Source organism: Puma concolor, chromosome A3 (assembly GCF_028749965.1).
Source record: "Puma concolor isolate L17-30 chromosome A3, mPumCon1.1.hap2, whole genome shotgun sequence".
Classification (NCBI taxonomy): domain Eukaryota; kingdom Metazoa; phylum Chordata; class Mammalia; order Carnivora; family Felidae; genus Puma; species Puma concolor.
The window spans coordinates 118,944,056-118,968,602 of record NC_141669.1 but is presented as its reverse complement, the minus strand read 5'-3'; the positions used below and the strand labels follow the sequence as shown (position 1 = coordinate 118,968,602).

The window sequence follows — 24,547 nt, the reverse complement described above, 5'->3', positions numbered from 1 at the left end:
AGAGGGCAGAAGCTTTCTTTCACTGTTCAACACTGAATCCCCAGTGCCAAGCACATGGCACGAATTCACTAAATATCTGTTAAATGACTAAATGAATCGTGCAGCAGCCAGTACAGATGGCAACCCCCCTGTACAAGGTTAGGGCTTATGGCGAGCTTTCTCAGCAGACAGCGTGAGTGAGCTTCTCCCTCTGCTGAACTCCACACACCACGTGGGCCTGGGACTTTCTACATGCTATGCATCCTTTTGTACTCAGCACCTGATCTCACTATCGTGGTACCTGTCCTTCACTAGGTAATGAGCTGTTATCTTTTCTGCACTTAGTATAATGCCTGGCACATAGCAAATGCTCCACAAATAATTACTGCCTGAAGGAATGTCTGACTGTCTGCTATCCCTAGCAACCAGCTGAGTACCTGGCCCTCAACAAGCACTCAGTACTCGGTGAATGGTACAAACATCCTGTCCTTCATATGTACTCACCATGTACCAGACACTGAGCTAAGCACTTTATTCTTTTTTTTTTTTTTAATTTTTATTTTTGAGAGAGAGAGAGAGAGAGAGAGAGGAAGGGGCAGAGACAGTGAGACAGAGGATCCCAAGCAGAGAACCTGATGCGGGGCTCAAACTCACAAACCAAGAAATCATGATGTGAGCCGAAGTCAGAACTCAACCAACTAAACTACCCAGGCGCCCCAAGCTAAGCGTTTTATACAAATCATCTCATTTAATCCCCATAACAACCCTATAAGATAGGTACCATTTTCGCCTTTTTACAGACAGGGAAAGTGTGTGATTGTCTGACAACCTGTAAACACTGCCTAATGTTTCCTGATTTTAGTCATTCAAACACTACATCACAAGTTTTGCCATAATATATAACCTATTTACTTCATGTTTTCATTATAGTGAATACAAAACAACTCTCATTATTCTTAAATCTTAAAGAAGGCTAAGCAGTAACATCTATAAAACCACCATTCTCATGTGCTTATTATTTTTATTTAAGTTTATTTATTTTGAGGGAGAGAGAACAAGCAGGTGAAGGGCAGAGAGGGGGGGAACAGAGGATCTGAAGTAGGCTCTGTGCACATAGCAGAGAGCCCGATGCAGGGCTTGAACTCACGAACCATGAGATCATGACCTGAGCCAAAGTCAGACACTCAACGAATTGAGCCTCCCAGGTGACCCTCATGTGCGTATGGCTTTTAATTATACATATATAGAACCTGATTATTAAAATGAAATTGTTCACTCTTCCTAACACCTAAAACTAACTCTCATTCCACATTCTGTTATTCCTACAACTGCCTTCTACTCATATTCTTATTAAACCCCATTCCTCTCAGTTTTGCTGGGAAAATCTTTTATGACAAAATAACCAAAATCTCCCCTAAGGATCTACCTGTGAGAGCAGCCAGTTCAGTGCATCTAGCAGGGCTGAGGGCATTCTCTCTGCTCAGCTGAAAGCAACAACAATGGAGCAGGATGCACATCACCACATGGAAGTGGCAGTAAGGGAGACTGTCCTCAGTGGATTTATTTAGTGCGCACATCTAATAGGGCAATTTGCTAGCTTGAACCTTCCATACAACTCCCTTCCATTGCTTACGATGTGCACATCACACAATCACCGCAGCACATTCCACAAGCGACTTGAAGAAAAAAGTGTGATTAACCCATTTACTTTCTGGTTAACAGGCATATTTGAGAGCTTCCATTTCTAATAAGCCAACGTTTACAATTCATTCAACAACCATGTGTCGAACACCCTCTGTTTATTAGCCATCAAGCAATGGGGATGACAGTCGAGAAAAATGTCAATCGATGTCCATCACCCACTACTACTACATAATAGAGCTGAGAGCTAATACTTAGTACATACTCCATGCCATCACCATGTTAACTATGCTAACAGACTATGAGTGGTGAGTGGACTATTATTATCTCCATCTTACAGATGAGAAAACAGATTCTGAAAGGTTCGGTAAGCTGCACAGTTAACTCAGCTATGTAGTTCTGAAGTCAAGAACTTGAAGCCAAGCAGTCTGACTTTAGAGTCTGTGTTATAAACACAAAGCCATAGCTGGCCCAATTATGCAATTACCCCATATCACACTGCACTGCAGCCATCCAGATGGCTTCAGTCTGCATCTTCAGCCCTGACCAACGTCCCCTCAAACTCTGGACATCACCAGAGAACACCTTTAGGAGTATGTGTTCAACCTAAATCCATGTGGAACCCCAAATCATGAGACAGATAAAAAGCCACTGCTCTAGCTAACGTGGAAGTGGCTCATTCTTCCATGATCTCCCTGGACTGAATCCTACAGTTCCATACAAGCTTGAAAATGACCAGTAGAAACTGCTCTTCCTGCATTCAAATCCACCAAAATTTAGTATTAACCTAATATTCCAATTTTGTCTCCTATATCTCACAATATAAAACCTCTATAGGGCAAGACTGTTTCACTCTGTATCTCCCAATCTGCTCTGTCTCGTCCCCAGGCCCTCTACAGACTGCATCCCTCTGTACATTGCAGTATCTGTGCCAGGCATTGTCTGAACTCCCCTGAACAAATTATAAATAGAAGCAAAACTTTTAAAATATTGACGATGATGATAATAATAATAATAACAATAACTACCACCTGAAGGGCCTTTTGTAGGCCGAACACTTACTAGGCTTAATAGGATTTCACTTTATTTTTATAATGATCCAGTGAGGAAGGGATCGTAACTCCCATTTTACAGAGAGGTGGAGCCAGAATCAAAAACTTGGGCTAACTAGCACCGATGCCTGCACTCGTTCTTTTGAGCAAAACTAATTTTACTAGGAAGTACATTCACCTTGAGGGTTTATAACAGTATGATCACAAGGAAAAATTGTCTCCTTAATACAGTCATATGTTAAGGAAGGAAATACTGGGCAGGAAACAAGAGCTAGCTGTCAGGAAGAAACCTGAATGAGTGTGGACCTCATACAGCAGGATTAACAAACTTTCTGTTTGTAAAGGACCAGAGAGTAAATATTTTAGGCTTTTCAGGCCAGACGGTCTCTACAGTAACTACTCAACTCTACTGCTAAAGTGCAAAAGCCGCTACAAGAGTGGGCATGGCTGTGTTTCAATAAAGCTTTATTTACAAAAGCAGGATTTGACTCTGGGGGCCATAGTCTGTCAACACTTCTGCCATACAGTATTCAGATGATGGCTGGCAGACCTCGGGCAAATTACCTAACCTTTCTGAGCTTCCATTTCCTCCTCTATTACAGGATACTATTTTTGACCACATAGAATTAAGACAATTAACTCAAGCTAATATATCCAATGTACCCAGCACACAGGAGGCATTCAATAAATCAATAGCAGTTACTGATTTTAGTGTGGGGCAGGAAATGTAAAAGTAAGCCTAAGACATCACAAACTCTCCTACTAGATCACATAAAAACAAGCAAAAAATGCACATAGAACGGCATTTTGGCCTACTGGCTAAAAGGCGACATTTTGAGCATCAAAAAGAATAACAACTGTTATTGTAGGTCAACTATACTTCAAAAAAGAAAAAAGAAAAAAAAGAATAACAACTGCCATGGATTGCAAAACATTAACCGGGACTACCAGTTCTGGCCGTGGCAGAATTAAAGGCATTGAAGTTACCTCCTGCCATCAATAATGACAAAACTAAAAAAATATACGAAGTTGAGACACTGGACAACAGACAGTACAAGGCTGTGATGCTTAAAAGAAAGTAAATAGTATGAAAACGATAGCACAAATGACAGGATTTTAAATAGAAATATCTCGTTATATGGCTCTTTTGTTATTCGTGACATAGCAAAATAGTAATTCAAAGTATATTGATGAAGTTCAAACGCACATTACAATCTCTAGAGCAAATACTAAAATAATAAGTAGAGCTAAAAAGCCAACAGAAGAGATAAAATGGAATAATCAAAAATTAATTCAATCCAGGGCACCTGGGTGGCTCAGTCGGTTAAGCATCCAACTCTTAGTTTTGGCTCAGGTCATGATTTTACGGTTCGTGCATTCGAGCCCTGCATCGGACTCCATGTTGACGGTGCAGAGACTGCTCAGGATTCTCTTTCTCTCCCTCTCTCTGCCCCTCCCATGCTCTCTCTCTTTCAAAATAAATAAATAAACTTAAATTATAAAAAATTATTCAATCTAAGACAGGAAGGAAGGAGGAAAAAAACAGCTAATCAAAAAACAAGATGGTAGACTTAAACTAAACAATATAGTTACATTACATATAAATAGACTAAACTCCCAATTAAAAGATATTGTCAGATGAGATTTTACAAAAACAAGTCCCTACTAGATACTGTTTACAGAGAGAGGGTAATCTGACAACACCTGAATCCACTGATCCAACTTTATCATAATTAAAACAACCAGATGTTAGTTACACACCCATTGATAGAAAGTACACATAGGAAGTACCTATGAAATGGTTTTGCCAAGAAAATTGACCTGAGGGGCGCCTGGGTGGCTCAGCCGGTTAAGCGGCCGACTTCGGCTCAGGTCATGATCTCGAGGTCCGTGCGTTCGAGCCCCACGTCGGGCTCTGTGCTGACAGCTCAGAGCCTGGAGCCTGTTTCAGATTCTGTGTCTCCCTCTCTCTGACCCTCCCCCGTTCATGCTTTGTCTCTCTCTGTCTCAAAAATAAATAAACGTTAAAAAAAAAAAAATTAAAAAAAAAAAAAAAAGAAAATTGACCTGAATACAAGTAAGCCTCAAGAGCTAACTATCAGTTTATAGGAATACAAGAGATAAGGAGGTATGTTCAAAAACAGTATGAAGATGCTATCAACCAAAGGCAGAATGTGGAAACTTCTCCAGGATGAGTTGATCTGGCTTGTTCTACAAGTAAAAGGTACTGGGGGAGGGGAAGATGGAAACGGTTATTAGACGAAAAAGGTCTTTAAAAGCAAAGTTTTCTCCAACTGGTAGCAGAAAAGATCAGAGAGATTTGAAGAGTAAGAACTCAACATGACATTACTGACTTAAATGGGGAGGGGACAACATGAGAAGTAATGTGGGTCGCCTTGAGGAACAGAGAGCAGCCCTTGGCTGACAGCCCACAAGAAAATGGGGATCTTAGACTTCAGACTGCACAGAACTGCATGCATTCCGTCAATCACCTGAAGAAAACTGAAGCACATTCTTCCCCAGAGCCTCCAGATAAGAGCCCAGGCTTGGCCAACACCTTTACTTGGACCTTCTGTGACACTAAGTAGAGAGCACATACAAACCTGCCTGGACTTCTCACTACAGAATTATCAGCTAATAGATGAATACTGTTTCAAATAACTAAATTTATAGTCATTTGTTATGCAGCCACAGAAAACTAATAACACAAGGCTTATATGAGAAACCTGGCCTTAACCCCTTTACCCTAGCTATCCATGCTACTGTAATAAATAAAATGTAAATTCACTTAAGACTGTTCCTAAAACCAGGTAAAGTTTTAGTCATGATGCATGTTCCTCATCAAAGGTCCAAAAAAACAAAAAATCAAAACTGCCTGATACAGTGTCAGTGTTTAATAAATATGAATGCTCTCATCTTGAATTCCTTTATTATTTATGAGTCACACGTACAGGGCACTTAAGAAGTCCATGTGGTATTGTACAGTCTCACTCAGAACTATAGCAACAGTTTCTAGAGGTAAAATGTCAAGTTTACAGTAAAATGTTAAGTTTCTAAGACTCACTCTTCTTTATATTCTACTATAACGCCTGGCATGGTCCTAAACATACATTAGGCATTAAGAAAAAAAAAAAAAGATCTGGCAGACGGAAATAAGTATTTTTTACATTGGATTTGCCTTGGTCTTCCTCAAATGAGCAAGAGTTAGTTCTGAAGTACACAAAAGGAACACAGTCAAGGGATGAGGCCAAGACAAAAGTAGCCTTACCTTTACATCTGGCACCTGGGCACCAAGGCTGCTGAGTCCCACGATGGAGTAGAAAGCAGTTTCCAAACTTGTGAAAGGGCGGTCCAGTGAGGCTTTCAGTCTCTCCACATCTGGCTTGGTGAGGTAGTGAGTGGGCGTCAGAGCCTGGGTGCTGGCTATGATTGTCAGAGCCAACAGGAAGACAGTGCTTGAACCTTGGGGGGAAATAACTATTAAATACACTCCACAAACGATTCCAAAGTTCTATGTACAGTTCCAATGATGGCGTATACCAAGGTCTGGGAACCAAATCATTAGAGGAAGCGGGAGGGGACTGGGAGGTTTAAACTGGAAAGAAGTCCTAGGGAGTGGTGGGTACTGTCTCCTTCATCCATCTGAAGGGCAGTCCTCCTGGCAGCCTCTGTGGGCTGAAGCACAGAACCCATCAGGCCACTCCATTTCAAGCACGTTTGTAACTCCTATGCCACTAGGACAGGCCCAATCCTGACCCCTCACCACGGCCTTGCCTGCCTCTCACAGGATCTCTTCCCTCACTCTTCCCTCCATCTGTGGCTCTCTGGCTCCCTCTGTTCCTCTAATGAGTCATGTTCTTCCCTACCCAGCACTTTTTCATGCTTTCCCTTACTTCAACTTTGCTTAATTTTTACTCTCAGATTTCAAGTATCTCTTCTTTAAAAAGCCTCCCAACAGCCCTCAGTACTTGGGTTAGGTCCCCAGTACTATAGTGACTTATACAGCCACACTATAAAGTACTATAAAGAATGTGACCTCTGAGGCCAGGTTTAAATTCTAGCTCTGCTACTTATTAGCAGCGTGGCTGTGGCAGTTACAATGTGGCCAACCCATGCCTTAGTTTCCTCAAGTGTAAAGTGGGGAGTAACAGTACCTACCTTAGGGGTGTAATGAGGATTACATGAGTTAACATAGAAAGATCTTAGAGCAGTGACTGTTACAGCAAGAACTACATAAATGTTAGCTACCTCTATTAGCACTGCTATTGTTGCCAGATCAATGCATAGCAACCGGTACTTCTTCCATGTTGTCTTTTTCACAACCGTAAGTAATAGTGTAATGTCTGATTCCTCTGCTAAACTGTAAGCTCCAGGATAGTTTCTCCGATACATCCCCGTATTTCCAAGTATTACACATCACCTGGCATAGTACTAAATTAATATTTGCTAAATACATGGAAAGAAAAGTTAATCCTTGTCTATTACGCTCCAGGAGACAGGAAGCAGTTAGGAATGGTACATTCTATGGGCTGTTTCCTGAATTGTCTGCCACCCGATTGTACAATATCCATCCTTCACCACCATCACCTTATCCACACTTTTCATGGTTTCAGTTACCCATGTTCAAACACGGTCCAGGACTGTCAGGTCAACAGTAGCCTAACGTTACATCACAATGCCTGTGTCATTCACCTCACTTCATCTCATCACGTAGGCATTTTATCATGTAGTTATCTATATGAAGAAGGGTGAGTACAGGACAAGATATTTTGAAAGAGAGGGAAGACCACATTCACATAGCCTTTAGCACAATGTATTGTTGTAACTGTTCTTTTACTATTAGTTATTGTTGTTAATCTCTCACTGTGCCTGATCTATAAATTAAACTTTATCATAGGTATGCATGTATAGAAAAAAACACATATGTATAGGGTTCAGTTTTAGGCATCCACCGGGGTTCTTGGAAAGTATGCCCTGCAGATACGGGAGCACTACTATAATCATGAGGCCAATAGAAATGGTCCTAAACCTCTGTCTATAGTGTCAAATTTACTTTGAACTATAATCCCTTAAGAAAGGCATTATTAGGGAGAGCCTGGCTGGCTCAACTGGTAGAGCATGTGACACTTGATCTCGAGGTTGTTGAGTTCAATGCCCACGTTGGGCATACACATTACTTTTTTTATTAAAAAGCATGATTGTATCTATTTTACAAATAAGAAAATTCAGAGTGAGAGTAGCCTGCAGCCGATCTTGGACTCAAACTCAAATCTAACTAAAGAGGTTAGATAATTATTTTTTGGAGTATATTATAGAAATGATGCCTACATTAGTGCTACTCAGAATCGTTCTTCTATGAATGCTAGTTCTATTTAAATCCTTGTGTATGTGTTAAATAATCTAAAAAATGTGAAAAGTTCTTTTTAAAACACTAGAAAGAGAGGTGCCTGGGAGACTTAGTCATATGAGCATCCGACTCAATGTTGGCTGAGGTCATGACCTCATGTTTTGTGAGATCAAGCCCCACATGGAGCCCTACATTTTGGGATTCTTTCCCTCTCTCTCTGCCCCTCCCCTGCTCACGCTTCCTCTTTCTCCCTCTCAAAATAAAAAAATAGACAGTTTAAGAAAACACTAGAAGGAGTGCCTGGCTCAGTCAGTTAAGCGTCCGACTTTGGACCAGATCACGATCTCGCCATTAGCGGCTTCGAGCCCCGTGTTGGGTTCTGTGCTGACAGCTCAGAGCCTGGAGCCTACTTGGGATTGTGTCTCCCTCTCTCTCTGCCTTCCCCTGTTCACTCTCTGTCTGTCTGTCTCTCTCTCAAAAATAAACATTAAAAAAAATTGTTTTTAAAAACACTAGAGGGGCGCCTGGGTGGCGCAGTCGGTTAAGCGTCCGACTTCAGCCAGGTCACGATCTCGCGGTCCGTGAGTTCGAGCCCCGCATCAGGCTCTGGGCTGATGGCTCAGAGCCTGGAGCCTGTTTCCGATTCTGTGTCTCCCTCTCTCTCTGCCCCTCCCCCGTTCATGCTCTGTCTCTCTCTATCCCAAAAATAAATAAACGTTGAAAAAAAAAATTTAAAAACACTAGAAAGAAATCTATAATGCATTCATTAATAAAATATTTATTGGATGCCTACCAAGCACTATTTTTGGTATTAAAGCAGGAAACAGAAAAAACAAAACAAGACCTCACGGAGTCTACATTCTAGGGTGAAAAGGAAGATATCACACAACACAATTAAGAAACATTATTCATCATGTTAGGTGACAATCATTATGGAGAATAAAAAAGCACAGAAGAGATTAACTGAGAAGAACTACAATTTTTAATATGAGAGTCCATGAAGGTCTAACTAAGAAATAAAACTACTGTGTATAGACCTGAAGGAAAAGAAGGAGCAAGTCACAAAGACATTTTTGGGGAAACTATCCCAAGAAGAAAAGCAAGTGCAAAGACCCTGAATCAGCAGTATATATAGTATTCTTGGATATTAGCAAAGAGGAAAGTATAGCTAGAGTAGCATAAGCAAAAGATGAAAAGTATGGAAGCGGTGATAAAGGCAGCAGAGGTTAAATCTGAAGGGCCTTTAACATCTTTGTAGGGCCTCTGGCTTTTAATGAGTGAGATGGAAGCCACTAGAAAGTTTTGAGGAGTGATTTGATTTACATTTTAACAGGATCATTGACACAATTGTCAGGATTTAATGGGATCTTGACACAATTGCCAAGAATAAACAAAACTGTGTTGAGACTATGCAGGAGAAAGGACCTAAAAAGGATCACCAGTTAGTAATAACCCAAGTAAAAAGATAATGGTGGTCACAGCCAGGGTGACAGTAGTAGAGGTGAGAAGCAGTCAGTCTGGCTAGAATTCAAGGTCAAAGCCAGAACTTTTAAAGGATAGAAAAATGCAAGAAAAACCTGAATCTCCAGTGCTTTGTATACATGCATGTACTCAATATATTAAGATCTAGTAAATGACTATGAAAACATGTGTGGGATATGCCCATACTATATGCTAAGTACTTGGCATGCACTGAGTCATTAAATCTTCACAACATGCAAATGAGTGTGGTTTACAGACCAAGAAATTGAGACTCAGGAGTTACCTGCCCTAAAAAACAAATGAGAATCAAACTGCAGGCATTTTGAATCCAAAGTTTGTTTTTAACCACTCTATCACCCTCAACTTTTCAAAAACTGGAACAATGACCCAGTATCTTAGTCACTGTTATCGTGGGCAAGTTACTTCTCTTCTTTGAAATTCTGCCTTCCTATCTGTCAAATGTAAATAATAGTACACATGCCCCACGCCGCCGCGGTGAGACTACATGAGGATTCCATTCTGCACAGTGCTCACTCAATAACTAGCAATGCAGTTAACTTTATTGATGCTTGCTTAGTGCCATATACTATTTTAAACTACGCAAGGGAATCAGCTTATTTTGATACAGCAATTTATGCAGCGGATAATGTGACTGATCTAGTTTACACATCAGAAACTGAGGTGCGGAGAGGTTAAGGAACTTGCGCTGGAACACAAAACGAACACTTGGCAGGCTACAAGCATGCACCAGGAGAATCTAACTTCAGAATTTATATCCTACGTTCTCAGGTGAGTGATTTCCTTCCTCCTTTTTACTAAAAAGGAAACCACGGTCCAAAGAAGAACGATTTGGCCGAAAGCTTCCACTCAGGCACCCCCCGCCGGTCCGGGAACCGCCGCGAGTCAAATGAATGAGTGAAGCCAGACCTAGGGTTAACCGAGGCCCCCGGTTGGGCCTCGGGGGCACCCGTAGCTCCACGCCGCACTCGCACCCACCCCACCTCCGCTTGCCTGCAGTCCCACCAGCTAGACAGCCCTCCATCACACGACCCCAAAAAGAGCCCAAGCACATGCCCCTTCCCCACAGGGGAAGAAGCTCCCGCCTGGCCGGCTCCCGAGGGGCGAGCACTAGCCTCCCGCGGGCTACGGCCCACTCGCCCAGGCGTGCCGGCCGCGGGGCCCCGTTGCCGAGCCATGCACAACGCCTCACCCGGCGACGCCATTTCTCCGAGCAGGTCCCACCAGGGCCCGAGCCGCAGGCTGACTTCCGCTCGGGAAAGTGGCGCCAAGAGCGCGCCGGAGGGGACGCCAGGGACTCGCGGCGGTCTGCGCGTGCTGGGATGGGATCTAGACACAGGTTAGTCCCTGCCGTCCCGCTGGGTCGGGCCAGTCCCAGCAGCTGGGGCCTGAATTCCAGTCCCCACGCGCAAAGGGCGCCGCGGTCCTTCTGTATAGGCCCGCCTACCCCCCGCAACCTGGCCCATTTGGAACCGGCCGCCTCGCAACGGTCTTGATCCGGGCGCTACCGGTACGCGGTTGGATGAGGCTTTGGGGAGGGCCCGAAACGGGGCCTCCTCTGATTGGCCAATCGCGTTGATTGGCCGATCGCGCCGTCACTCAGTCTTCTCTCTGCAGCCCGGCCAATTTTAAAGGAATGGGTAGGGTCCCTTGAGGAGGGGCGGGTAATATTCGAGGGCTTAGGTTTTCTTTTTCTTTTCCTTTTAAGTTTTTTTTCCTTTAAGGAATTATGGCAGTTTCCTCCAAAGACTGTTTCGCTCGTTAGTAACTGACCTATAGGTGACGTTTAGTACCTCTCAAAATAACTGAGCCTATTAGCCCAATTTTACAGAAGTAACAGGGTCAAAAATAGAAGTGACTCCTGAGACAAAAGCAGCTTGTTTGTTTTAAGATAAGAAGAATCCCGTAATAATAATAATAAAAAAAATGAAAGTGTCTTATCTAAGAACTCAATAATAACTAACTGTAATAATTGAGCGTTTACAGGATAGCCCGAGTGTAGTAAGCATTCTCCGTACTTTATTTACTCCTTATCACCATTCTGTGAGGTTTGTCCTGTTATTCCCATTTTCTAGAGAAAGGAACTAAAGATTTGAACCCAGACATTCTGACTCCATAATCTGTGCTTTTAACTGTTAAGAACATCTAAAAGCATGCACAATATGGTAAATATTAGTGTCCCCAATGTCATTACCCCAAATAGGGAAGAGTGAGGTCTTTCTGTCTGCTACTGTGCTATTAAATAAAATAGATACTTACATACTAGTTATACGTGAATATCTGAATTTGACTTTAAATTAATTAAAATTAAAAGTTCCTTAGTTGTGCTAGTCACATTTCAAGTGCTCAATAGCCACATGTGGCCACTGGATATCATTTTGGACAGCACAGAATTATAGAAATTTCCAATATCACAGAAATTTCTAATGGATGGTGCTGATAGAGAATATATATATATATATATATATATATATATATATATATATATATATATAAAACTCTTACTGGAGCACCTGAGTGGCTCAGTCAGTAAGCCTCTGACTTCTGATTTATATTCAGGTCTTGATCTCGTGGTTGGTGAGATCAAGCCCTGTGTGGGGCTCTAAGCTAACAGTGCAGAGCTTGCTTGGAATTCTTTCTCTCCTTCTCTCTCTGCCCCTCCCCTGCTCAGGCTTTCTCCCTCTCTCTCAAAATAAATAAATAAATACTAAAAAAATCTCCCAACTCAATAATAAGACAACCAGTGTTGTGCTGGAACCATCTCATACTGACTTGTGAGACTCACTTATTAAATTTAGCAAGAACTTTTCAAATTGGTTGTTAAATACAGCTACTTAGAAAAATTAAATTATACAAACTTAACAATGAAATAAAATCGATTGAAAACCAAACTCATCATTTCGTTATTATTTTACTACATTTTACCATTGTGTATGCTTTTATGGTTGTTTATATCTATTGCAATCATGTTATAGGCACATTTGCAGCTTTACCAGATGATGCCAAATTATTTCCAAAATGGTTGTACCAATATACACTACCAACTCTGATTTATAGGAGTTCTGTGCTCCACATCTTTTTTTTTTTTTAATGTTTATTCATTTTGAGAGAGAGAGCGAGAAAGAGAGGGAGAGAATCCCAAGCAGGTTCTGTGCAATCAGCACAGAGCCCGACGTGGGGCTTGATCTCACAAACCATGAGATCATGACCTGAACTAAAGTCAAGATCTCGACACTTAGCCGACTGAGCCACTCAGGTGCCTCCCCCCGCCGCCCCGTTCCACATCTTTGTCAACATCTTATATTCATGCCAATGTAAAAAAAAAATTCAGGCAATATAAAAGTTTAAATACCATAAGTTTTCCTACACGTATCCCAACATTTGTGTGTGTGTGTGTGTCTGTCCATATGTACACACACAGTTTACACACATTGCTCAACAACTTGCCTTTTCATTCATTACTATATGCTAAACATTGAGAAAATAGAGATCTATTCAGTCACTCAGTCAGTTTTTATTGAACATTATCTTGTGCCTGGCAGTATTCTAGTCTCTTAGAATACATTCGTGAACAAAGCAGCCAAAGATCCTTGGCTTCATGGAACTTACATTTTTTGCAGGAGGAGATGATAAACAATATCATAAGTAAGTGAATGATACATTAAAAGGTATTGCATGCTATAGAAACAAAAAGTAGGAAAGGGTAAGGGAGATTAGGGAAGGGGAAATTGTTCTACCTCAGTTTCTTTTAACAGCGACATGGTATTTCTTACCTATCCATTCATGCCCCATGAGGCTGACACTGTGCTAGGTGCTGGGAATACAGCCATGACCGTGTAGAGAAGGTTTCTGTCCTCATGGAGCTTACAGTCTGATGGGAGACAGTCAACAAACAAACACAAATGAACTTGATAGTTGTAGGTAATGGTTAAATACTATGAAAAAAAAAATTAGAAAACAGCTGTGGGACTGCGTGGAGAGAGGCTACTTCACTTAGACTGGTGACCAGTAAATGCTTCTCTGAGAAGGTGACATTTAAGCTTTCACCTGAGTGATGACATGGAAGCAGTCCTAAAATACTAACCTTTCTAATCCCCTCTTCATTCCTAGGATCTGTAGTCGGGAAGACATAGTGATCCCCTGTGCTTCTGACAATGATTCAGGAAGTGTGGATTTGCAGCTGAGCAATTTAGAGGATGTTAAAAAAGATGCAAGTAGCCTTGAACTTACAGGTGAAAGGAGGAAAGGATTTTTATTTATTTATTTATTTATTTATTTATTTATTTATTTATTTTATTATTATTATTAATTTTTTTTTGGCAGGGACTTTTCAAGTCACGTTGCTGGATAAGAGCCCTCAACTAGACTTTGACAATGAATTTGGTCCCTGCATTTAAGAGCTTGGAATATGGTTGGCAAAATGAGATAAAATATATTTGTGTAGACATATAGGAAACTGTGACAGGCAATCCTGCAGACTTGCACAGAGTCTAGGTGCTGGAAGGATTCTGATAAGAGAAAGATGGTTGTAGGTGGAAACTTGATCGGGCTACAGAATATCTATCTTTTATTCTGCAAACATTCATTGAGTACCAGTTGCTGAGTGTACAGTAATGAACAAGATTGACATGTTCCCTGTCCTCAAATAATTTGCTGGAAAGGACCAAAAAAATTAAACATATCAAATAAAGTATGAGCTGTAGTTAATACTCTAAAAGAATTATACAAAGGGCTGAGACAAAAAGTAAGGGAGATGGGAACCGATTTTAAGCCATGGTCGTCAGAGAACACCTATCTGAGATGGTGTGGTTCAAACCTGAAGGAGTCCTCCAGGATATGAAAGAACAACCCATGCAAGAAGTGGAGGAAGGAACATTCCAGGTGGATATAATAGCATGTGCATGAGACAGGAAAGACTATTTAGGAACTACATTTACTCATTTCTACACTCAATCAACAAATATTTATTGAAGCCCTACTATGCTATAAACACTGATCTAGCTGCTGGAGATCTACTAATGAACAGAACAGACTTATAAATAAATGACTGGAACTCAGTTTAATATGGATGATTGGGAGTGGGGATAGGGAACAGATATAAAGAGGTTTTTTAGCAGCTAGGAGGATACTTAGTCAAAACGGGCAAAGAGAGGATTTAAGAAAGGCATCCTGGCACAGAGCCCTGAAAGATGAGTGGGTGCTAGCTAGGCAAACAGGGTAGGAAGTAGGGAAGGTGGGGAAGAAGAAGAAACATGCAGAGAGAAGGAAAGCCCATGCAAAGATGAGAGGTGAATGAGAACAGGGCTTCTAGTGCATGAGAAGAATGTGACAGTGAGTTGCAGGAATCTGCAGGAGAGGCTATAATTCAGGAGAGCAAAAAGTGTACAGAAGAAGGGTGGTAGAAACCCTCAGATGATGGGTATGTAAAGGGGGAAATAGTAAGACTGTTTCCCCAACAGGAATAAGGGATTTGGTTTAGGAAAATAGAGGAGGTAAGGATGCAAAGCAATACGAAGAGGGAAAGGATGCCACCATAATTGTCACTCAACAAGGGAATAATATTTACCAACACTTCCTTGGTGCTAGCTCTGTATCAACCAAATGAGGTAGGCTCTATTATCATCCTCATTTTGGAAATGAAGAAATATGTCCGGAGAAAGTAAGATCACACAAGGTCAGAATGCTAGAAAGAGGCAGAGCAAGGATCCAAGCCTAGGCAGACCTACTCCATAGCCTGTGCTCTTAATCAAAGTATATCCCAGGTCTGGAAGGAGAGACTTCAGACATTTACTGCAACCTGGTCCAGTAGGGAGAGATCAACAAGGGGCTGCTACTATATTTTAAGCTCTTGTCACTACAGAGTCATAGACTTTTTTTTTTTAATGTTTATATTTGAAAGAGGGAGACAGAACATGAGCAGGGGAGGGGCAGAGAGAGAAGAGAGGGAGACACAGAATCCAAAGTAGGCTCGAGGCTCTGAGCTGCCAGCACAGAGCCCAATGCAGGGCTCAAACTCACAGACTGCGAGATCATGACCTGAGCCGAAGTCGGATGCTTAGCCAACTGAGCCACCCAGGCACCCCAGAGTCATAGACTTTTTAATAATAAAATCTACTATTTAAATGCTTATTGGAGGCCACATACTGAGATAAGTCTTTTGTATTTATTACCTCACTTAATCCTCATAATAACCCTGTCTTACAGGTGAGGAAACTAAGGTACCAAGAGGCAAACTATCTTGATAAAGATCATACAACTAATAAGTAGTAGAGCCAGGATTCAAATTAGTCTCAAACTGAGATATAAAATCCGTGCTCTTAACCACTCTGTCATAGCTCACACTTAAAGGTTTTTGTAGCTTAGGAGGCCCTTAAAGAATGTTGAATTTGTGGGGCGCCTGGGTGGCTCAGTCGGTTAAGCATCCGACTTCAGCTCAGGTCACGATCTCGCGGTCCGCGAGTTCGAGCCCCGCGTCGGGCTCTGTGCTGACAGCTCAGAGCCTGGAGCCTGTTTCAGATTCTGTGTCTCCCTCTCTCTGACCCTCCCCCGTTCATGCTCTGTCTCTCTCTGTCTCAAATATAAATGTTAAAAAAAAAAAAATTAAAAAAAAAAAAAAGAATGTTGAATTTGTAATTGAGAAAATTGAGACTCAGAGAGCAGAAGGGACTTAGTCAAGGTTGCAGAGCAGATAGTAAAGGTGAGACCAGGACATGCCTAACCTGATGTCCAGTGGCTCTCCCCACTAGACTGTATAACTTTACGTAGTATGGAGGCATCACCTGCTGTGTTCGTTTTGGTATTAGACTCGGACATCTCTGACATCGCTGGACTCCCTCAGGAATCGCTCACAGATAGCTTCAGACACCTGACCCAACAAGGCCCCCTCAGTGAGCCCATTGTTGAGAGGCTGATCCAGTCTATCCAGGAGTTTTTTAATGGTGACCTACAGGTGTGCACAAGCAGTCTTACCTAGTTATCCAACTTATTCCTCCATTTTAACAAATATTTTAAACATTTATTGTTTTGTTAACATGCAAATATAACTGATATTCTAGACTATAAAACTGATTTATGATTATATTTTGATAATATACATGTATACATTTATAAATTGTATTTATACTTATGTTTATAAAAACTATGAAATTCCTATTAAAGGAAGAAAATAAAAATAAAAGTCTTTACAAATCCCACTCTCCTAAGATAACTAATGTTAATGTTTTAGTGTATTTATTTTCAGTCTTTTTCTTCAACACATATAAATGCATGTAATTAGGCATGCCTGGGTGGCTCAGTTGGTTAAGCATCCAGCTTTGGCTCGGGTCATGATCTTGCGGTTCATGGGTTCAAGCCCCGTGTCAGGCTCTGTGCTGACAGCTTAGAGCCTGGAGCCTGCTTCAGATTCTGTGTCTCCCCCTCTCTCTGCCCCTCCCTTGCTCGTGCTCTGTCTCTTTCTCTCTCCCTCAAAAATGAATAAAACATTAAAAAAAATAAAATACAAAATTATTTTTAAAATGCATGTAATTATAGAAAAATAAACATCAGAGATGGTGGGAGGAAAAAAGTTTTCTAGGTCAATAGCTATAGGTCTATATTTTCCTACTTAGCACAGTATTCTGTTGTTCAGGCAAAACATTCATTCATTAGTTTATTCTGTGAGAGCACATAACAGAAGAATTTATCTTAACCTTGGGCATTTCTTTTTTTTAAATTTTTTTTAACATTTATTTATTTTTGAGACAGAGAGAGAGCATGAACAGGGGAGGGTCAGAGGAAGAGGGAGACACAGAATCTGAAACAGGCTCCAGGCTCCGAGCTGTCAGCACAGAGCCTGACGCGGGGCTCGAACCCACAGACCGTGAGATTATGACCTGAGCCGAAGTCGGACGCTTAACCGACTGAGCCACCCAGGCGCCCCAACCTTGGGCATTTCTGAGGAAGGACACCTTGAGCTCAGATCTGAGGAATGACTAGGAGAAACTAGAAGTTAGAATTGGAGGAAGTATTCCAGAAATAGGACATGGTATGTTTAACAACCTTGAGGCAGAAAGGAGAAGAGCATGTTTTATGAACTGAGAGAAGCCTGGTATGTTTAAGTGACAGTATCGAAGGTGTCTGTCATTTGTCAACAGACACTTAGGTTGTTTCCATATCTTGGCTGTTGTGAATAATGCTGTGGTGAACCTGGGAGTGCAGAGGTCTCTTTGAGATCCAGATTTCATTTTCTTTGAATATATATATGCAGATGTTTTGGTTTGTAAAAATTATTCAAGCTTTACATTTCCTTTATGTATAATGCTAATTAAAAATTTTTTAGGGGCCCCTGGGTGACTCAGTCGGTTAAGTGTCTGACTTCGGCTCAGGTCATGATCTTACGGTTTGTGGGTTCAAGCCCCACATCAGGCTCTGTGCTGACCGCTCAGAGCCTGGAGCCTGCTTTGGATGCTGTGTCTCCCTCTCTCTCTCTGCCCCTCCTCTGCTCACACTCCATCTCTCTCTCTCTCTCTCTCTCTCTCTCAAAAATAAATAACATTTAAAAAAAATTTTTTAAAGCCAGAATGTTGGTCTTCACTTTTTTTTTAATGTTTATTTATTTTTGAGAGAGAAAGAGAGAGGGAGGGAGACAAAGCAGGCTCCAGGCTCTGAGCTGTCGGCACAGAGCCCGATGGGGGTTTGAACTCACAAACAGTAAGATCATGACCTGAGCTAAAGTCGGACACTAAACCGACAGAGCCACTCAGGCACCCCTGTTGGTCTTCACTTTTGACTTAAACTGTTCTTTACACTTCATGGCAGCAGAGCTTTATATAAATCATTTCTTTGTAATTAATATAGGGATTGCATTGCTGCAGTGAATTGAAAAAAAAAGAAAATCCATTCCCTACCTTGATCTGAACCTACAACCAGGCAGGAAAATAGATGAATAAGAAGATAGTTTTGTCAGAGTGTCACAAATACCATGATAGGAGAGCCAAAGCATAAGAGACTGTTGAGAACTGAGAACAAACTAAGGGTTGATGGGGGGTGGGAGGGAGGAGAGGGTGGGTGATGGGTATTGAGGAGGGCACCTTTTGGGATGAGCACTGGGTGTTGTATGGAAACCAATTTGACAATAAATTTCATATATAAAAAAAAAAAAAAAAAAAGAATTGAAGGCTCGGGGCGCCTGGGTGGCTCAGTCCGTTAAGCGTCTGACTTTGGCTCAGGTCATGATCTCACTGCTTGTGAGTTTGAGCCCCACATCGGGCTCTATACTGACAGCTTACAGCTTGGAGCCTGCAGCCTGCTTCAGATTCTGTCTCCATCTCTCTGCCCCTCTCCGCCTTGTGCTCTGTCTCTCTCTCTCTCAAATATTAAAAAAAAAAAAAAAAAAAAAAAAAAGAGTTGAAGGCTCAACCTACTGAGCCACCCAGGCTCCCAAGATCTTGCATTTTATTTTTTTATTTTTATTTTTATTTTTATTTTAAAAAACATTTTTTTTTTCTCAACGTTTATTTATTTTTGGGACAGAGAGAGACAGAGCATGAACGGAGCATGAACGGGGGAGGGGCAGAGAGAGAGGGAGACACAGAATCAGAAACAGGCTCCAGGCTCTGAGCCATCAGCCCAGAGCCCGACGCGGGGCTCGAACTCCCGGACCGCGAGATCGTGACCTGGCTGAAGTCGGACGCTTAACCGACTGTGCCACCCAGGCGCCCTGATCTTGCATTTTATTTTTTTATTTATTTATTTTTTTTCAACGTTTATTTATTTTTGGGACAGAGAGAGACAGAGCATGAACAGGGGAGGGGCAGAGAGAGCGGGAGACACAGAATCGGAAACAGGCTCCAGGCTCTGAGCCATCAGCCCAGAGCCCGACGCGGGGCTCGAACTCCCGGACCGCGAGATCGTGACCTGGCTGAAGTCGGACGCTTAACCGACTGCGCCACCCAGGCGCCCCCCGATCTTGCATTTTAATAGGAACCCTTAAAGTCTCAAAATAATCTTTAATGGCATGAAGAGAGCTAGAAGTGGGGCACCTGAGTGGCTTAGTTGTTTGAGTGTCTGACTCTTAATATAGACTCAGGTCATGATCCTGCGTCATGGGTTTGAGCCCCACGTCGGGCTGCATGCTGAGCCTGGAGCCTGCTTAAGATTCTCTCTCTCTCTCTCTCTCTCTCTCTCTCTCTCTCTCTCTTTCTCTCTCTCCCCCTTTCCCCCTCTGCCCCTCTCCCCAGCTCATGGTCTCTCTCTCTCTCTCTCAAATAAAAACTAAAAAAAAGAGAGAGCAAGAGCTGGAAGTAACAGCATCAAAGGTCACATTTAGAAAGTTTAATCAGTTAATCAGTATACAGACAGGGTGGGTAGGTGGGGAAGCAAAGACTAAAGGTGGGGAGAGCCATCATGGAGCAGTTAGTAATTTAGCATTTAATCTAGCTGAGAGGGAAAACTAAATCGTAAGCCCAAGCAGGACCAGCAGATGAGGAATTTCATTCCCCTGTAATTTATTCATTACTTATAATAAAAGACTGATGCTAGAATTAATGAGATGTCAGATGTTTGAAACATTACAGGAAACTTCCCCAACGCCCTCTACAGGGGTGCCTGGGTGGCTCAGTTAGTTAAGCATCTAATTCTTGATTTCTGCTCAGGTCATAATCTCGTGGTTCGTGAGTTTGAGCCCTGCATCAAGCCCCACACTGATGGTGCAGAGCCTGTTTGAGATTCTCTCTTTCCCTCTTTCTCTGCCCCTCCCACATGTGCTCTCCCTGTCTCTCAAAATAAATAAATAAACATTTTTTAAAAGCCCTCTACAATTATCAAATGAGATTATAATATGTAATTGTGTTTTTGTCATTTTTCCACAAATTCAGAGTGAACTTGAGAAGCTGACATTCCTAAGATCTTTGTCTTCTCTCAGCCGAGCTTTACCCTATGCTGAAACCGTAGGAGCATTCATCCACAGCCACATAGAGGACATTGTGCATATCCTAAATGTAAGTATTGTGACCTTATCACAAATTATCAGGACCATACAGATTCAGTGACTTGACTAACAAATGTTTTAGTGGCTTTGTATACATTATCAAATCCCTTGGCCTCTTTCATATCAATATCTGTGCACGGAGGAGAAATACTCAGGAATATCCACAAATATAATTACCCATGAAAACCAACTAAAAGATGAGTAGAAAGGAGAGGAACAACATTTAAAATTCTCAGAAAGGGCAACACTGCATTCTCATTAATCACGCTATAGTTGTGAGGCAAACTCTATAATCAGATGCCTAAGTTCAAGTGCCAGCTCTGCCTCTTTCTAGCTGTGTGACCTTTGGGAAGCTATTTAACTTCTCAGCACCTCACTTTCCTCATCTATAAAATAAGAATAGCTGTATACTTCACAGAGCTATTGAGAGTACCAAATAAGAAATAAACGTAAGTCATGTAGCATGATACCTAACACATATTTGACATTTGAGAAACATGGTTGTATTCGTTTTACTGTTGTATTTGTACTTAACTCCAGCCACACTCAGCCACATTAATTTATTGACTTATTGAGTGCCTCATAGTTCCAGGCAGTGTCCGGGAATTGAGGCTACAAAGATAAGACATGAGTCCTGTTCCTAAAGCCAAGCAAGGTGTAATCAAGTGTCTTGGGGACAGTGACAAAAGTTTTAAAAAGTATAGTATGAGTATGGAGGAGTTAGTGAATGGTCGATTCCATGTCAAAAGATCCAGAAAGGCTTTACAAAGGAGGTGATGCACTTAAGCAAGTGTTTAACTTTTTGATGCTTTACTTTTCTCATCTATGAAATATCCCCTTCAGTTTCTCTGAAGCCTAAAATTCTGAATCTGAGATTTCTCACACACTCCAGGAAAATGAGTAGTTTTTTTTTTTCCAACCCACAAATCTATAAGGCTAATTAGACTGATGATTAGTTTTCAGAATTGAAGGCTAACCAGATAACAGGTTTGTTAAGCAGTAGACAGTTATCAAGGGTCTTCTGTATTTAGAACACTGTGGTACTTTAATGAAGTATACAAATTTCCTGGAAGTATTCATCTTTGCCCTCCAAGAGTTTACAGTCCATTTGGAAGGGACCACACTTCATAAATAGGTTGAGAACTATTCCAACTAATACATCAAGAATAGTAAAATGATATTAATGCAGATTTAAGAATGAATACAGTTTCCTACTCGGCTTCACTCCATAGAAAGAGGGTGATAGGCAGCCACAGGACCCCAAAAAATGTCACAATTCCAGAATCTCACTTCTACAAGAATGGGCATCAGTGGGTTGCCACATTTTCAACCAGCCAGCTCAGAAGATCCACAAATGCAAGTCACAAACAGCAAAAGTACACTGAATTTCCCCATCCCGTGCATCTAGATCTGTCCTGCCAGTAGTAAAATACCCACTGTCAGGTATCAACCAAAATTTGAGCTAAGAAGGGGTATAACCTAGAATTAAAGGTAGTTGGTGTCCATGAGAGAATTGCATGGATCATTGCATCACTGGACAAGTCTACAAATTCCCTGAAAGTCCATGTGCAGGGAATAAAAGAGTACAGCTCCCAAAAACCAAGAAGAGAGGTACCTAAGAGGAGAGGCACTTCTGCTGAGTAACCTACGGGGGGGGGGAAATCCATCATAAAGAAGAATCATAAGGCATTTGCCAGTCTTCTCATGACCCATGCCAATGCATGCCTCCTCAGTATTTTTTTTTTTAATTTTTTTTTTAACGTTTATTTATTTGAGACAGGGAGAGACAGCATGAATGGGGGAGGATCAGAGAGAGAGGGAGACACAGAATTTGAAACAGGCTCCAGGCTCTGAGCTGTCAGCACAGAGCCTGATGCGGGGCTTGAACTCACGGACCGCGAGATCATGACCTGAGCCGAAGTCGGACGCTTAACCGACTGAGCCACCCAGGCGCCCCGCCTCCTCAGTATTTAAATAAAAAGAACCAAAGAAGCTATGAACAGAATATGGAAAGGATGGGGGAAAAGATCTATTATGATACTCCACGAAAAAAGATTTATAAATAAGCATATGAAGAGATGTTCCCTCACTGTGATTAGGGAAAAGCAAATTAAAACCGCAGTGAGATTCAACTACACACCCACTAGAACATTAAATACTGACCATATGACCCGGCAGTTCCACTCCTAGGTAAAACGAAGCACGTGCCCAAACAAAAACATGTACACAAATGTTCATAGAAGTTCAATTCATAATAGCTGAACCCTGGAAACAAATGTCCATCAACAGATGAATGGATAAACACATTATGGTATATCCTTACAATGGAATACTGTCCAGCAATAAAAAGGACCAAACTATTGATACATGCTACAACTTGAATGAATCTCAAAATAATCATGCTGTGTGAAAGAAGCCAGAAAAAGAAGATCTATGTCATATAATTCCATTTATATAAAATTCTAGAAAATGCAAACTTATGTAAGGTGACATCAGATCAGTGGTTACCTGAAAATAGGAGTAGAATGGGGAGAAACAGGAGTGAGAAGTTACAAAGTAACACAAAAAACTTTAGGGAGTGATCCATATGTTCATTGTCTTCTTTTTTTTTTTTTGGTTTATTTTTATTATTTTGAGAGAGAGAGAGCAAGCCCGGGAGGGGCAGAGAGAGAGGGAGACAGAATCCCAAGCAGGCTCTGTGCCGTCAGTGCAGAGCCTGATGGGGGGCTCAGACTCACAAGCCATGAGATCATGACCTGAGCCAAAGTTAAGAGTTGGATGCTTAACTGACTGGGCCACCCATACACCCCCGTATGTTTATTATCTTGATTGTGGTGATGGTATTTCATGGATGTACACATAAGTCAAAATCATCAAACTATACACTTAAATATGTATTGTTTATTGTATGTCTATTATCTCAAAGTCAAAAAACCTGTAAAAATTCTGTTGAGAACTTTAATAGAAAAGAAAAAATGCAATGGCAACTGGGATGTAGAGTAAAGAAATGATAAGATTGGGCCTCTGGGTGGCTAGTTGGTTAAGCACTCGACTTCGGCTCAGGTCATGATCTCACAGTTCACAAGTTCAAGCCCTACATCAGGCTCTGTGCTGACAGCTCAGAGCCTGGAGCCTGCTTCGGATTCTGTGTCTCCCTCTCTCTCTGCCCCTCCCACTTGCACTCTGTCTCTCAAAAAAATAAAAATTAAAAAAAAATTTTTTAATAAATAAAAAAATGATAAGATTGATGTGAAATTAATCCAGATAGATCTTCTGATTAAGCTTGGAGGATGTGATGGATAGGGTAGACAGAAGGGACCAGTGGGTAGGGGCTTTGACTGGCAAATTACTATGTAGCTCTGTCCAGGCCAGGGTTCTAGAAATAAGCAGAATAGCAGTGGGGGTCCTTTTTAGATGCTGTTGGTGGCCAGCAGCAGACACAGGCACTAAGACCTACTCTACTGGAATTTTAATGGAGGCAGACCTGTCCTTAGTGCCTCTTACTTCTCCTCTGCCTGCTAGGGGCTCTACCCTAATTCTGTACCTGGGGTCCTCCACAAAACCCAGCTACTATTTTGTTGTTTGGTAAATAAAGGTACACTTAGTATTGAACAGGCACTGTATTTACTTGAGCAGCAAGGCAGGCAATGGATGAGAATGATGTGCCAGAAGACTGTTCAGTTGTATGGGTAATAAATGCTGAAGGATTTCAGAGGATGGGCAGTTCATAGTAGACTGAACTAATATGAAAAGACTGTCCATTTGTGCCAGTGAGAGTTTGAGCTCCCTGAAACAGAATGGTGGAGAGGAAAGAGAGCTATTTTAGGAATTAGAAGACATAATTCTAGTTCCAGTTCTGTCAAGTGCAACCCATGTGATCTTAGACAAATCATTTAGCTTCTCTGAACCTCTGGCTCCACCTGAAAAATGGAGACAGTAATATCTGTCTGGCTTTCGTTAAGGCCTTTGAGACAAACTCTGTCATTTTGTTAAGACTTGTTAAGATTCTTGTTGGAGAAAGCAATACAAATCAACTCTGGCTCACTTAAGTTAAAAGAAAAA

General features: G+C 41.5%; 2 protein-coding genes across 4 annotated transcripts in view; one reads left to right on the top strand and one right to left on the bottom strand.

Annotated features, from left to right (window-relative positions):
- RPN2 (ribophorin II) overlaps positions 1-10,946 on the bottom strand; it is a 60,997-nt gene extending 50,051 nt beyond the window's left edge. The window contains exons 1-2 of one of the 2 annotated variants that reach the window (XM_086702160.1): positions 10,712-10,946; positions 5,941-6,134 (exon numbers count right to left, since the gene is read on the bottom strand). In XM_086702160.1, the coding sequence (XP_086558286.1) occupies positions 5,941-6,134; positions 10,712-10,724 (207 nt within the window). In that variant the 5' untranslated portion in view covers positions 10,725-10,946. The remainder of the gene's footprint in view (positions 1-5,940; positions 6,135-10,711) is intronic. The other variant, XM_086702161.1, reaches the window with a different exon arrangement.
- MROH8 (maestro heat like repeat family member 8) overlaps positions 10,350-24,547 on the top strand; it is a 58,663-nt gene continuing 44,465 nt past the window's right edge. The window contains exons 1-4 of one of the 2 annotated variants that reach the window (XM_025932656.2): positions 10,350-10,858; positions 13,630-13,751; positions 16,323-16,468; positions 20,373-20,495. In XM_025932656.2, coding sequence (XP_025788441.2) covers positions 10,413-10,858; positions 13,630-13,751; positions 16,323-16,468; positions 20,373-20,495 — 837 coding nt within the window. In that variant the 5' untranslated portion in view covers positions 10,350-10,412. The remainder of the gene's footprint in view (positions 10,859-13,629; positions 13,752-16,322; positions 16,469-20,372; positions 20,496-24,547) is intronic. The other variant, XM_086702159.1, reaches the window with a different exon arrangement.